General features: G+C 40.8%; 1 protein-coding gene across 2 annotated transcripts in view; it reads left to right on the top strand.

Annotated features, from left to right (window-relative positions):
* Window positions 1–1,021: 1,021 nt before the first annotated feature.
* Window positions 1,022–15,767, top strand: part of EFNA5 (ephrin A5) — a 298,647-nt gene continuing 283,901 nt past the window's right edge. Inside the window, exon 1 of one of the 2 annotated variants that reach the window (XM_017959753.3) lies at window positions 1,022–2,864. In XM_017959753.3, coding sequence (XP_017815242.1) covers window positions 2,740–2,864 — 125 coding nt within the window. In that variant the 5' untranslated portion in view covers window positions 1,022–2,739. The remainder of the gene's footprint in view (window positions 2,865–15,767) is intronic. The other variant, XM_009208851.4, reaches the window with a different exon arrangement.

Raw genomic sequence — 15,767 nt, 5'->3', positions numbered from 1 at the left:
GGCGTTTATTCTTTGGGGAGTGGGCAGCAAATTACCCTCAAGGTTGAAATGGAAGAGGTGTGAGGTTATTTCTGAAGGGCTCGTCTGCCGCATTCATTTACTCTCTGTGGAAGGTTCGCGCTGAATTGTAATCACTTTAAACTGTGATTTGCCTGATTTTTAAAAACGTGTTTTCAGAGCATCACTTTAAAGAAAACTCGCTTCCTGCCCAAGAATCTTTAAATCCCAAGTGGGAAGAGGAGGGTTGAAAGGCACAGGAGGGGTGCTCAGATTTCCAGATAACCCAGCGCCAGGCACGGTGCGGCGTGGAGAGCGGATGGAAAGGACAGCAACGCGCACTCCCAGAGGCTCCGTCCCAGCCCATCCGTCACCTGAGGGGTACCAGAGACAGATGCCGGCTCTCCAGCCAAAGGGTGGGCACCGGTTCCTTTAAAATCGAAAGACCCTACTCCCAGATAGAAAGATGTCAAATCATTCCTTAGCCCAGACGGAATTCAGCACCCAAAGGGTTACACGTGGCTGCCGGGCTCGGGCGCAGGAGAGGGCGCCTCGGCACTCCCAGTAATTCAATTAGTCAGGTTTCTGGAAGGTGGGGCGGGGGGAGGGGGTAGGAGGCGTGGGGAAGGGAGGAGATTAGGAAAACGCCTCTTTCTCGTGGAGCAAACCAATCCAGTTGGAGTAAAGAGAGAGGAAAAACCCCCAATCTGTAAGCAAACAGCAGGCCGTTCCCTGACTGGCTGCTCCAGCTATTCCCCCCCCCCCCCCCCCCCCCCCCCCCCCCCCCCAACAGACGGGGGTAGGAGGAAAAAAAAAAAAAAAAAAAAAAAGCAGTCCACATGACCCGGGCCGCCGCGGCAGCAGCGCTGGCTGGGCGCGGGCTGGCGGCACCTCCCCCTGCTCTGTCCGGAGCTCACACCCGCGCTCGCGCCGCCCGCCCGCTCGCCAGCCCCGCGCCCCGCGTCCCGCGCAACACGCCCGGGCGGAGCCCCATCCCCCCGCCCACGTCCACGTTCACGCGCGCGGCCTCGCGCTCTGCTGAGGCTGCTGCCGCTGGGTCGCCGCCGCTGTCGGCTTTACACGCAAGTCATTAACGAGGGGGCGTGCCCGAGGAGATTTTTTTCCCATAAAGCATTTTTTTCTCTCTCTTTTTTTTCCCCCTCTTTTGCAAAACTGACTTTTGCAAAACCCTTTCCACTTCTTGTGCCAGTCGTTTCAATTCCTCCTGGGCTGCTCGTGCTGCTGCTGCTGCTGCTGCGCTCAAGTTTATTTATTTTCCCGCCTGGGTAGGGGTTTTAGGATTCGGTTTGTGGTTTTCACCTCTGTTGCTGCTGCTGTGCCTAAGGAGGGAAAGAGGAGCAGCTGCGGGAAGGTTTTCTGATGTAGTCATCGGGGAGGTGCCACTCGCTCGTGCGATCCCTTTTTTTTTTTTTTTTTTTTTTCTTTTCCCATTTCAAACTGATTGATGCATCTCTACAAGTTGCTAGGCTTGGACCCGCCGGAGTCGCAGGGACACTTCTGAGAGCTCACCCCCGGGCTCTTGGCACCGCGTGTGGGGGCTCAGTCTCCCTCTCGGAAGGCGATCGGAGACTGACATCAGCCCATCCAGGAGTTGGAGGGATCCATTTGAAAGTGATTGTTTCCCCTCCCGCTCTCCACCCGAACACTTGGGTTGGCGTCGACTTGCAGGTTTAGGCATCCCAGCTCCGCCAGGCCGGCTGGCCTTAACCTCTGCTCTTCATTTACTGTGGTGCACCCACACCCAGCCAAGGAAAGCACGCGCAAGAAATCCCCGAGGCTCGGCCAGTACCCGGGGTGCCCTCTTCCGCTACCGCCGCGGTCCGACTGTGCTGGGGGACCTGCCGGAAGACGCGAAGAGCCAAACTTTTCTTTGAGGTTTTCGACGCAAGACCGCTTCTCGCCGGCGCAGCTGCCGCTTAACCAGTTCCAGGACACCAACAGGGCTGGGTTGCGGCTCCGGATCCCCACCCTTCTCCGCGCACCGCCCGGTACCGCAGCACCTACGACTCCTCTGAGATTTCTGGGGGTCGCCCGGCTAAGGCACAGAGGAGGCTGAGGAAAGGGGTTCTCAGACTCCCGGGACCACAAGCGCGCAGCCCCCTATCTGCACGTCGCCTTCCTCCTGCAGTTTCCCACCGGCCGCCAAAGTAACTTGGAGGGAAGCGGGGCGCAGTGCGAGGGCCCCGGGCGGCGGCGGAGCCGTGCGTAGTCCGCTGCGCCGACGCTGAGCCGGGCCCGGAGGGCCGGTGTATGTCTCCCCGCGGCTGCGGCGCGAAACTCCCGGTGACTGTGCAGCGCGCGCCGCCGCCTGCCCCGACCCGAGCTGCAGCCGCCCGGACCGGCGCGCACCTCCCTCTCCCGGGGTGACCGGCCTGCCGCCGCCGCCCGAGACACAGCTTGGCACCTCTTCCCCCGCCCTCGCCGCCGCCACCACACACACGCACGCTTCTCTCCATCTTGTGATTCCTTTTTCTTCCTGAACCCTCCAGTGGGGGTGCGAGTTTGTCTTTATCCCCCCCACCACACCGCCGTCTTTTCTTCTCGCTCTCCTACCCCTCCCCAGCTTGGTGGGCACATCTTTCCTTTCTTGCCCCCCTTCATTTTTATTTATTCATATTTATTTGGCGCCCGCTCTCTCTCTGTCCCTTTGCCTCCCTCCCTCCGGATCCCTGCTTTCTCCCCGGAGTGGCGCGTCGGGGGCTCCGCCGCTGGCCAGGCGTGATGTTGCACGTGGAGATGTTGACGCTGGTGTTTCTGGTGCTCTGGATGTGTGTGTTCAGCCAGGATCCGGGCTCCAAGACCGTCGCCGACCGGTACGCTGTCTACTGGAACAGCAGCAACCCCAGGTAAGCCGGTAAGGGGCGGAGAGCCGGGGCTACCCGGGCCTCGGGGCCCTGCAGAAGAGCGGCGGCGGGGATCCGCGCGCACCAGCTGCTGGCGGCGCGCACCCTAGGAGCCTGCGTCGCCCGGGCGCTGATGGCTTTAGGCGTCGGCGGGAAGCGCTCGCGTCGCGCCCCTCTTTGTTAAGCCGCCGCGGAAAGGCCAGGTGCCCTGGGAGTCCCCGGGGCTGCCCAGACCAACTGCTTCTGCGGGGCGCGGGGAGACTCGGAAAAGGGCGGGAGCCAGGGAGTCGGCACTTCTCCGCTTCCCAGCCCCGGCAGGCTGGCTGGCATCCGGATCCCGGCGCGGGGAGCCCCCAGTGTGCGCCGCCGGGAGCTCCTGCCTGGACCGTGGGTCCGCAGGGACTGCGGAAAGAACCCACCGAACATCCCCCAAAGTTTTTTTTTTTTTTAAAAATTTTTTTTTTTTTTAATTTTTCCTTTTCTTTTCCCGGTGCGCGCAGAGAGAGCGCACGGGCTAGGGGAAGTGAGGGGGGCTGGGAAGCGGAAGCTTTAGGTTTTTATTTTCCTCTTTAACTGCGAGGAAATCATTCGGCCCCTGAGTCAGTCTGGGCCCCGCGCGCTTTGCAGTGGAGAGGATTCTCCCATCTTCTCCATCCCTCCACCCACCCTAGTGGGTTCAAGATGCCAGAAAGTTTGATCTAATACCGGGCTACGTCATGTGTGCGGAACAAGCTGCCAGAGTTGGCCGAGCCAGGAGGTGGGAGCCCTTAGCCCGCGGCCTGGCGATGTGCTGCCGGAGGAACGCGCGCGGTTACCTGGATCCGATTTGTAGGCGTCCCCGAAGCCCGCTGGGTACGCGGGAGACTAGAGGTGGGCGCCTGGGGCCGTCCTAGCGCGCGTGCTGGACACCTGCCAGTCGTAGACGTCCCGTGTTTTCGGACCCTGGGAGTGGAGTGGGGAGGTTATCCAGAGTGTCCGGCGGGGTCCTCCGGGTTTGGAGCAGTTCGAAACCTTTACTGCTTCCCGGTCTGTGCACAGAAGTCGGCCCCGCTGGGCCCATACCGCACTGTTTTCTCTGGGATAGAGGCTAGCTTCCAGCTGTGTCCCGGTCTCAGTGCCCTCCTAGGTACTATTTATTAAGAGTACCGATTGCATCTAAAATCACAGGTTTTTTCCCTGGGCTGGAGTGGAAATTGGGAAGAGAGAGGCGGGAGGCCCAGGGGTTAGCCTAGAGTTGGTGCGCGTCCCGGGCTCCAGGAGAGAGGGTATCGGTGGGCTTCTCCAATTTTTTCTCCAGGAGAGAGGGTATCGGTGGGCGCCTCCAATTTTTTTCTGTGTCCGGCGGGCCCTCTCCGCCTGCCTCCAGCCTCCCCTCGGCATGCAGGCAAGAGTGGGATTCCCCGCTTGAGTAATGTCAGCGCAGATGAAGATGGGAAGATTTTCCCCACAAGCAGTCCGCCGGTTACAGAACCGAGAGGGAGTTCCCCTTATCCCGCTAGTCCAGGATAGTCTTACTCAGGTAACTGCCCAAGTCCTAAATGAACCGCCGAACAGGAGTGGAGATAGTCCTAAAAGTTTGGTTCAAAAAACAAGTCTCCTGGAGGTGGGTGGTGGAATGGGAAGCGATTTCTTCTTTGACATGCCACTTACCACTATTAGGAAAAGAGAAAAAGAAGCCATCCTGCCACAGGAGATACCTTTTATTAAAGCTGACAAGACAAATAGAGCAAGCTTTCCAGTTGTGATGGTGTTAAAAGCAAGTCTCATTATGTTGGTTAGTTTTTTCCCCCCGTTTGTGCTTTATTAGGAAGCATATACGAAGCAGAAATGTGTATCTCTGAACTTTAGCACCTTATTAAATAACACTGAAATAGTTTCGTTGAATTTGGGATATCTTGCTCTTGGTTGTCTTTTCTTTCCCATTCCAAACTCCACAATGTGATCTTTTTCTCATGGCATTCATTTATTTGGATACTTGGGTGTTCCAGTCTTCCTGGCTTAAAACGGAAAGAACCAGCAGCACCCCTACTCTAACCCCCCTTCTTAACCTGTCAAGCTAGACCGAGTTAGTTTGAGGACATTTTATCTTAGGTTATCTCTGTTTTATGCTTTTGATACTGTTGTTTGGTTTGAGATTAGCACATTGATTTTTGTCACAGGTCATGTTTTTTAATAGATCTGCCCTGCCTGCAGAAAACTCTTCTGCTCAGGATGCCACGGAGGCTTTGAACCTGCCCAGACAAAGTTGATCTGCAGAATTTTAAAATACCAAGAGTATTTCTAAATCGGTATTCTGATTTCAGGTTTGTGGAAATACCTTTCTATTTGATCATTATCAGTTTGATAATGGCCAAAAGAAAGAATGATGTACTCCTCTTAACCCCAAGAGATACAGCCCTAACACTTATTATTCTTAGGAATTTATGGACACATTTATCTTGGTATGTTATCACAGTTAAAAACTTACTTTAAAAACAATATTTTAAAAGTAGGCAGTTTTATCTCTGAAGTGTTGAATAAGATGTTGCTTTTTTGATGCATTAAGAAAAGTTAACTTGGATATAATTTTAAAGAGGCCACATGCCGAATAAGTATTTTAAAAATAAAAACTAACAGTTTTTCACAAACAATAGTAAGAAAATATTTCAGAAAATGTCCACGAGTTTAGTAAATTTTATAAATTCAGTGTTGTGCAATTCCTCTTCATATATGTTATTTTGTAAAGTAAGCTAGCCATGCTTTGTGTCTTTATATAGAACCTATCTGTTAAGATTTTGCTAAACTAGTAAGACTTCAATCTTTTGAAAAAAGAATAGAGGATTTTAATTGCAACTTAAATAAATTTTTTTATTTTTCCCTCAGAATATAAGTTCAGTGGGCACATTAAACTGATGATAATGTATATTGTGTCTAAATGAAGTAAATCTACTTTAGCTTATACTAACAGATTCAATTTGAAATTATGTTTAGCTAAAATCAGAATTAAATGTATCTTGATCACAGGGATTAAGTACAGTATGTTACTGTGTAACTTGAGTTATGTGTAACTTGTGTATCTGATAGGAGTTTATCTTCTACATGGAGTTTCATTACTGCATCTCCATTGATAAATGAGCATCTATAGATGTAGTTTCATGGGAAAAATATTAAACTTATTTGTTGTCAGAATAGTTTTACTGTTAGAATCTATGTACCCAGGTATTCACTTCTGAGAAGTGGATACTGAGTTTTCAAATGCTGGTAACTTTTTAGTTGGTAGTATTTATTGGATAGGGGACCAAACTGATTTTATGTGTTGAATTCGCATAAATTTGTGAAATAGCAACTGAGAACTATCAGTTTGAATAGAAATATATGATAACGTTTGCCTAAATGCATCTTCTATATTTCCAAAATTTGAAAACTTGTATAAATTTTACCTGAAAGTGTAAATAATCAAATGATCCTTTTAATGTTATGCTGAATTCTAAACTGGAATGTCACTAAATAACTTTGAGTAATGAAAATCCACATCAAGAAGAATATAACTATTTGTCCTTAATTTCTTTAAGAATGTAAAAAGGTTTTAAGTAATGTTAAAAAGACTTCCAGTAATAAAACTTTATTTACAGTCCTCTTTAGTAGCTATGCTTATAAAGAGAGTCATAATACTAAGAACATGCCTATTCATCTGGAGTATGCCATAAACAGTTTTTGGTGCTTCTAATAAGAATATACTTTTAAACATCGGGTGCATATTGAAAGTTCTTCTTGGATTATTTTGACTATTTGCCGAAATGACATTAGGGTAATTAAACATATCTCCTACTGGTTGGCATTATTGATGCAATAGTCAAATAATACAGCAGCAAATATGACCAACACTCTTTTGGGAATACCAGTCCTCCTCAACCAGTGTTTTGCTTCCGTTAAGGTTTGAGTATCATCAATTTAAAAGGTTATACTCTTAAGAGGAAAATATCTCTGTAATTCATCAAGGATTTACTAAACTTTAACCTAATCATGTTTTCTTTGGACTTTCTCAATTCTTGTAGGGACTGGTAAATTAAACATTTCATATTAGAGTAGCAGGTAATTGACACCTTTTAGTTTTGTTAACGTGATCTTGGAGTTGTGAAAGTAATGTGAATTCTAGGTCAACACTCCAAAATCCTCTGGCAGTACAGGTCAAATGTATGTGGCTAAGAAGAGAGAAGTAGTGACATTTTTTTTTTTTTCCCCAATCATATTCCCTTGAGTATTTTTCTTCTTTCAAAATTTACTTGCTCCATTTAAAAAAATCTGAGCCATCATCATTTTGAGATATATATATATACCAGTATACCGGCACTGTGACCTTTTCACTGACAAATAAATGAAATCAGCATGCTTTAAATCTAAGAATTTGTTGTGAGTAAAGATTGAATATTATCTTGGTTTTGAATGAGTTTTGTCACGAAACTTAGAAAGGATTGTCCTTATTCTTGAAATTTTAAATATTTAATGTAATATTTTGTATGTTAGAAACATAAATGTTCTTCAAGTAAAATGCATTAACTTTAAGCCTCAATGTAACGTATCACTTTATTAGATGTATTGGTAGTAATTTTATTATTCTGAAATTTATATCAGAATTTATGCAAGTACCAGGATAAAAATAAGGCAGTATGACTAAGATTTATAACCCATGTTTTTATGCTTATATGTTTGTAAGAGACCTGAATTGACTCCCCCCCGCCTTTTTTTAATCTAGAAATTTGTAAAAGAGAAGTATGCTTCTTGTTTTTTGGCCAGTTTTCCATAGAATTTTGAAAAGCAGAGTTAGCTACTGAGATATGTTCTACCTATTTTATTCATTATTTTATATGTTCACAATAAACTATCAGAAATACTCAACTGTCTGATTTTTAGATGACAGGAACATTAGAGCTATTTGAGGCAGATTTGACTCTACAGTCTAATTTGGCATTTTCAGGGTAAGACCAAGATCAGTAAACTACTTATGATTAAAAGTATCAGAGTCTTCAGTAGTTTATTACTGTCTGTTAGGTAATTTTAGTGGTAATAACTAAACCATCACCTCACTGAACTAATATCTTGTTGTCATATGTGTTGTGGCTAACAATCAATAGCTTCAGAAGCTTCCACCTTTGAAGGCTGAGGATCAGGTTTGGAGGGAACACTTAGTTACTTGGGTGCAAATTAACCTTGTGAATTTCTTGCCATTTAATCTTGCAGAATGCCTTCTGAACAGGCATTGCATTGCGTTCTGTCCACTGGCCTGGTTTCCTGTTGGATGAGGACAGATAAAGATGAGCGCCTCCTTTTCTCCCCTGTTGCTATGAACCAAGCAAGCTACCAGCTTCATGCTGGGCCAAGAAAATGAATGAATACAATTAGTCCTTCAGGAGTTCTGGCCTTTGCTAGCTTGGGATAAGTATATGCCAGAAAATTTACCTTTGAGAGAGAGAAAGCATTAAAATAAAAATGAACAAAATATGAGAATATGTTAAGAATAGAATTTTACATGTTGGGTAGCATTTGGTCTAGTGCTTATTGATTTGTTTTTTCAATATAAATCAATTTGAAATTTTTTATAAGATACCACTCAACCCTCCTCATTTTTGTGTTTGTGTTGACTAACTTCTGTAGTAATAAGGACTTAAAAAGCTGTGATATTTTGTTTGAAATAATGAACGACTCTATGTTGAAGATTCTGTATTATCAATTTTCTTTGCAGAAGCAGTATACAAACCGTTAAAATAGCATTCCTGATTAGAATATCCATGTTGCAAAGGAAGCCTCAATTTCCCTAAGCACAGTGAGGAAGGTCCTTGCCTCTTACCCAGGACAGCTCAGTCAGATCAGCCTTCTGAACTGAGGAAAAAAATTGCACTTTGATCATTTGTGACAGATAACACCTTCATTTTCAGGTATAAAAACCTCAAAGAGGAGTATAAGAAATGAGGTATTAATATTCACTTTTAATAATTTGTCTTGTGATGGTGGTCTTAGCCAAACATCAATAAATTACTGTCTCTTTTAAGGGCCTGATTTATATTATCAAATTTATATTTTAGTCTGCTTTTCAACCTATGTCCTGAGCTGTTTTGTAGAAAAGTTTCTTGTGATTAATGTGAACTTCCAGTGCTTCTGAATAGGATATTACTCACTACTAGGAGATCTATTTCCTCTTAAATTTGTCTGCATTTATGTTTTCAAAATTTAGTCAGTCATAAAGGAGCACAATGACACAGGACCACTTAGCTTAAAATTAAAAATTAATCAAGTTTTTTTCTGACTACAACTATTTTGCATGATTTTGAGTAAAATCATTCCTAATATCTTCATATTCTGGATAGTTCTTATTGTACTCTCTAAAGGATTTATTGTAAACTGAAATCTGTGTGCTATTTTCTAATTGGAAAATTTGAGTGGATGCAAATTCTTGTTTTTGAGGCTTCTGAATTTAATTTTCAAACAGTAAACCATATAGTTCAATGAAAACATTATTTTAAAATATTGAAAACTCTTATTTAAGCTAACTAGTTGCTGAGAGACAGTAGTGTACCACAGTGATGGTTAGCTCAGCTTTCATTCAGGTAGAATTCTATCATTTTCAATAAGGAAAAATAAACCTTTGTCATCTTTAGAAACATCCTTCATACAATTGACAGTTGACAGGTTGAAGAAAATGTTACTGTCAGGTCTTATTTTCCACTCAAGTGAGGAATAAAAATAGGTTTGAATGATTTTTAAAAATCTTATTTTAAAATTATTTCAAGATGGATAAAATGCTCTTAATTTTTATATGCATATCAGAATTGATCTTCCAGTTGCTTTAGGGAGGGTCAGCAAAGTATAGCTCAAGGAAAGATCGTCTAACAGTAAAGTTCCTATGATTTTTACTTTTAAAAAGTCAAGTACAGTTGATTTGATTGTAATAGGATATTAATGCCTGTTTTATGATTGGATTCTTAGGAGATATAAGATATAAATATTCTTTCTATTATTGCTTATCAAGTGACCTGATTTTCATGACTGATGATCATGATTCTGGTATGAACTAAAAGTAGAAGTTTGGGCATATGCTCTGGACAGTCATATATATTAGCAAATATGTATATGCCTTGGACAATCATGTTACTAGTACACATCGATTAGACCTGTTTTAAAAATCACTTTGCTATTAATGATTAAAAATAACTGCACAGTATAATATATGGCTTACCATGTGGAAGTACATGAATACCTACTTAGAGATTAGAAAAAATATGATTAAGTGCTTATTTCCTGATTTAGAAAAGCTAGTTTTTTGGCTTTCAGTTAAATCAGCGTGGTTTTTTTTCCCCCCTAGAAGCAGCCATCTTGTTTTAAGACCGATTTTATTTCTTTCGTGAAATTGGTCCAGAAATGAATATGGACGATAGAAAAGGACTAAACCACTTTATGATCATTTTGGCAGGGCTCTCTACATTTAAAGTTCTATCTCATTTGCGAACTCACTAAAATGCTATCTTATATTTAGTTGACAGAAAAGAATGTTTTAACTTAGTAATAATATGCTTAAACCCAGGCATATTATATATTAATGTTAAATGTTGGGCTGTACCATGTTTCCATAAATTTTTTTTTATTGAAGCTTATACTTTATGGCTAATTTCAAAGGAACATATCAATAGCCCCTATTGTCACCTCCACCCCCAAATCCTGATCTCCTTTTTCTGATTATGCTAAGTAGTTCTTTTTATTTGTTGGTTGCCTTTTTTTTTTTTTTTAATTACTCAAGTCTACCAGGAATATTTCTCCAGCAAAAGGTACTGATAAGAGTATAGGTACCTCTAAAAATGAAGCAGTTGGGGTTATTTAAGATAGATTATATTAAGCCAGAGCCTTTTTGTCTCTGAAATATAAGCTCTTCCTATCACATTAGAACAAATCTTTCTTGTGGGTTCTCATAGATTATTTTACAAGTAAATTCATATTTGTTACTAAAAATTATGAGAGTATATCAACTGAGTCTGCTATATTTTCTGTCATGTTTTGTATTTCTGGATACATTTGGAAAACCAAGTGACCTAATAAACTTTACTAAAAATTTATACTATACTCCTTACTACTGCATGTGTTTGATGATGGCTGGGAACATTATTCTCATGTACTGCAGCAAAAACAGAGCTTCTGTAAAATTTATTTCAGAAGTAACCTGACTTAGCCTGATTAAGCTGGGCACAGATAAATACTACTAATGTCACGTATGAAAAACTGCTTCAGTTTGTTAGAGGTAGGATTTTGGGTGGTTGTAGATGTAGTGTAAAGGCAATAAATAAAGTGCACGTTTTAATAACAGATACATGTATCGTGGTTAAAGTTCAGGCATGAGTTGACCATTTTTGCACAGAAAACTTTCCTCTGATATCTAGCATCTGTTTTTCTTTGGCTAGTGAGAAGACTAAAATAACTGAGTGTTCAAAGTGACCTTTTGTTTTTAAATGAATTAACAAATACCTTTTGTTTTTTTTTTCTTGCTGTTTCCAAGCTGTCAGAGTTTCCATTTTAAAATTTATTAATTATTTATATATGTAAAAACTATAATTAACAATTAACTCTTGCCTCTTTCCCTGAAAATTATGAAAGTAAATGAAAGTATTTTTATATGAAACATGCAGTGTTGTGGTTTGAATTAAAGGAAGTTATGGCATAGTTAGGTTGGATAATTATAGTGCAAATTGTTTTCTAGGTTGTGATGATGACAGACATGATACTTGATGTTTCATATTTCGTAGATGTCAGTGGGATATACAACTTTGTTACATTTACTAAACTCAATAATGTATAGACAACTTCACCTGCTTACATTTTTAATAGTTTTTAATTTTATGGGGACAAATGAGAATTTGGGGGAAAAGGAAAAAATAACTCTAAATATGGGAAATTATCTTTTATGTCTAACAATTAGGTTAAACAAAGTGGGAGCAAATGAGCCTAGTTCCCCTTCTATTGTTTCAGGGCAAGAAAATACAGACAGATGTCGGAATGTGGAAGCGGTGACCTCTGACTCGCACAGCATGGCCACTGCCCTGGCACACAAGTGTCCTGAGCCACCATCGTAGCAGGATGCGTTTTGAAGTGACTGACACTTTGAGATGGAGATCTTGAAACTGATTGTGTAGTTATTTGCAGTCCTCCAAAGTATCAGTCTTTTTAGTTTTCATTTTAAGTTTCTCACCTTACCATTTATAAAAATGTTTCTTTGGCTCTGACAGAGCTTTTGTGGCTTCTGGATGGCTTCTGTATCCATATAGTCGCTATAAATCTTTGCCTCCCAATAATTTTAGTCAACGTGTTGGGATAATGGAGGCTAAGGGAAGCTCAGATGTACAGTTCTGCTGCAGCAAAGTGTTTGGCCTGCTTTATTTAGCTAATACTTTTCTTCTTCTTCTTCTTCTTCTTTTTTTTTTAACAGACAGATGAAAGCAGTGGTTTTGTTAAAGGCCTTTTCTTTTAGCCTCTGCTCTGCAATCTCGCCAATAACCCCTGGGTTCAGACAGACCATTAATGTTTTAGATACTGTGGCATTCAGCGCTTTCTTCATATATTTGTTTACTGTTACTGCTTCAATAAACTTTTACGCCTATTTCAGTAGTTTTCTGGCGGGAGCTCCGTTTATTAAAATTTAGTGACCCAGCACTAAGAGGGGTACAGTTCAAATAGTGGTGCTTCTGACAGGGTTTTGTGTCAAACTAGAGAAAATAATGGGGAAACGAAAGCTGCCAAAATGTGTCTCCCAATTACTAATTAATAAGGAGAGAAGGGACCTCAGTGATAGATCTGGTGTCTGCCATGGCAGCAACTTGGGATGCTTTATTTTAAATACTGTATAAAACAAATTAAAGTAAACCTCAGAGAATGTAGCACCCAGATATTTTATATCACAAGTGATAATTTTTTTAAGTCTGTGAAAATCCAGGCAGAAAACAAAATTTGAAATGAAATCTTTGCACTCTTTACCAATAGTATCAAAATGTAAAGCTATTCTAAAGAGTATTTCCCTCATTAATAATGCCTTTATTCTTATTAATATTTTAGTACAGACATGATAGTGCTCTTTGTGGTTTTAGTATTGGTGTAGCATTGTATACATACTTTATTGTCAACAAAGATTCAAGGAAAAATTTAAAAATTTTCCCACCATATGCTTGTCATTAATATTTTGAGAATTACTATGATTGAAGAACAGAACCTCCCCCCTCACCATATATATATATATATATTTCTGCCATCCCAGAGGTTCCAGTCTTTTTCTGGCAGTGTTCCCACTATGGTTGCTAGAACCATAATTAAATGTCTGTTATTAGTGTATTTTTTCCATAGCATTTACAGCATCAAAAGCAAAGGGTCTTGTATGGAACTATAGCTGTCAAGGGAACAATGAAAACTAATTACACACTCTGCTATCACCGTGGTCAGCTATACTCTTGGGAAGACAACATGACAGAGGTGGTGTGTGTGGAGCGGGTGGGTATATGTATACACGATATTCCATAAGAATATGTACACCTAAGGTCAGACATACCTATTGGTTTACCATTATCCTGTGTTCTCTGAAGGAAAAAAAAATGTAGAAAGGACTATCTAATTTAGTTAATTAAAATGAAAAAATGCAGTTCTTTGTTAGGAAGGGGCTCCCTATTTTAGCATTCTTCCTTTATAATATGAACTGAGAGAACCAGCGATATCTACGAGTCTGAATATCTCGTTATTTTGAATATTATTTTGGCATGGTCTTGTTATCAATACATATATTAACATATCTATTATAATTATGTCTTTTGAAAATTATTTTTTTACTTAACTCGAGATTTTTCCATGACATCTGATTATTTGAGAGCTAATCACTTAATTCATTTATTATGTAAATCTCTCTATGGCTGTTTTTCTCTTTTGATGGCTTTGGCCCATTTTATTGTCTCCAGGCCTGTAGACCTGTGGATAGATTTGAGAAAGAAAAGGAAACTTAAAAAAAAAATACTCAAACTTTTAGCAGCTTGGATAGAAGATTTGTTAAGGAAAGACCTTAAAGCTATTGAATAACATGAGGGTTTGGATTCAATTTTGGATTTCAGTCATCCACGCCATCCCTGTTCTCTGATACCACATAGAATCAGAACTTGGCCCTATGTAATGTTTTCCATTACTATTTTCATTCCTAGGGTGAGCACTCTTAGCTGTATCTAAAACCAAAGCCAAATAGATGAATTCAGCAACTACATGTTGATTTGAACTTATTTTTCCAAAGTTTTCACATTGAAGAAATTCTATATTCCTATATTCAATATCTAAAAGTTATCATTGATAAACTGTTGAGTGATATGTGCAGAACACTGGGAGACATACAGAGGATTCAGGGATAGGAGAATGTTTGCACCTGTAAGGAACTTAAGAGCATTGTGCAGATACAATAATTGTATACATATAATTATATTACAGAGTATAAAATAGTACTATAAATGTGCACATGTAGATTTACTTGACAGATATTTATGTCAAGTGTCCACTGTGGGCCAGGTACTGTTCTCAGTACTGGAGATACTGCAGTAAACAGCATATATACAGCATCCCTGTCATCATGAAGCATTCGATCTGTAATTTCTAGGTCACTGTTTCTCACACTGTAAGGTGAACACAGACCTGGAGATTTCGTTGAAATGCAGATTTTAATTTAGTAGGTCTGGGCTACATAGGGCCCTGACAGTCTGCGTTTCTAACAAGCTCCCGGATGACATTGATGCTGCTGGCCCATGAACCGTGGTTTGGACAGCAAGGTTCTAGATACAGTTAAGTGGGAGAGAGATTACTTTTGGCTCCTCTTCGAGGACTCTTGGTTGTATTTGCACTGAACTTTTCATAGAGTTCTGCAGTTTCTAAAATGGCTCCATATTTATGTGAAGGAAAATTATTTGCCATTTAGAAAGCCCAGAATGCCTAGTGTTCCTTTCTAACCACTTTCCTTCAAAACTCAGACAAATAAAACAGACTCTTACATTGAGGTTTATGCTTCATTGAAAATACACCACTAACAAAGGTAATAGGATGGGGATTTCATTATAAGATTTGGTCTCTGTAGACAAATTCCACTGGAATAAAAATATTACCCTGGTCCAAAAAGTTTAAGGAGGATCCTGTCATAAATGTCTAAGGATATTTATTTGCAAACCCTCCCAAGATGTATTTTATGTGGCAATGCCAGAATTACACCTCAGAAACAGATTTTTAACACTTTCCAATTTAAATCCATGTGGTTAAATTAACCCCGAATGTTCTTTTTACATTCAGCATAAAAGATGACTAACAGTTTTTCTACTTTCAATGTCTGGATTTCTTGTGGGTGGCTTTCAGGAGCCTGTAATTTCAATGGAGTTATAAAAGACTTGGGACAAAATGCCTTCTTTCTGTAAAGTTCTGTGATTCTCATAGTGAGAAACCTTTGCTCCTGTAGAGTCTAGGTAATACAAGATCTGCAAATATGCTTCCACTTTTCTCACAGCATATATGTTACTTGCATTTTCAAAGCAAATCTTTGTATTAGCAAGTAAGAAATGGAACTACGTAAATTCAGAAGATTACTCTGTGGTTTTTTTTTTGTGTTTTGTTTTTACTGATCTTCACTCTGTGTATATAAATACAGTATTACTAATCTAAATGAACTGTCAAATCTTTGAAAGCATCAGTTAAGTAGACTGACTTAATCGAAATATACCTCTATGGAATGATTATTTTAAAAAAAGATAAAACGGTTTGTACTTTAAGTCAAGCGTATTTTTATGAAAGGAAATAGATGAACAAGACAGTGGCAACTTCATTTAAGTATCCTTTTACTTTAAAAACAAATTTTTACCAATACGTTTTGATAACTTTAAAACAGAA

This window comes from Papio anubis, chromosome 5 (genome assembly GCF_008728515.1).
Source record: "Papio anubis isolate 15944 chromosome 5, Panubis1.0, whole genome shotgun sequence".
Lineage (NCBI taxonomy): Eukaryota > Metazoa > Chordata > Mammalia > Primates > Cercopithecidae > Papio > Papio anubis.
Note: the sequence above shows the minus strand (reverse complement) of the source record. Positions and strands in the feature narration are given on the sequence as shown.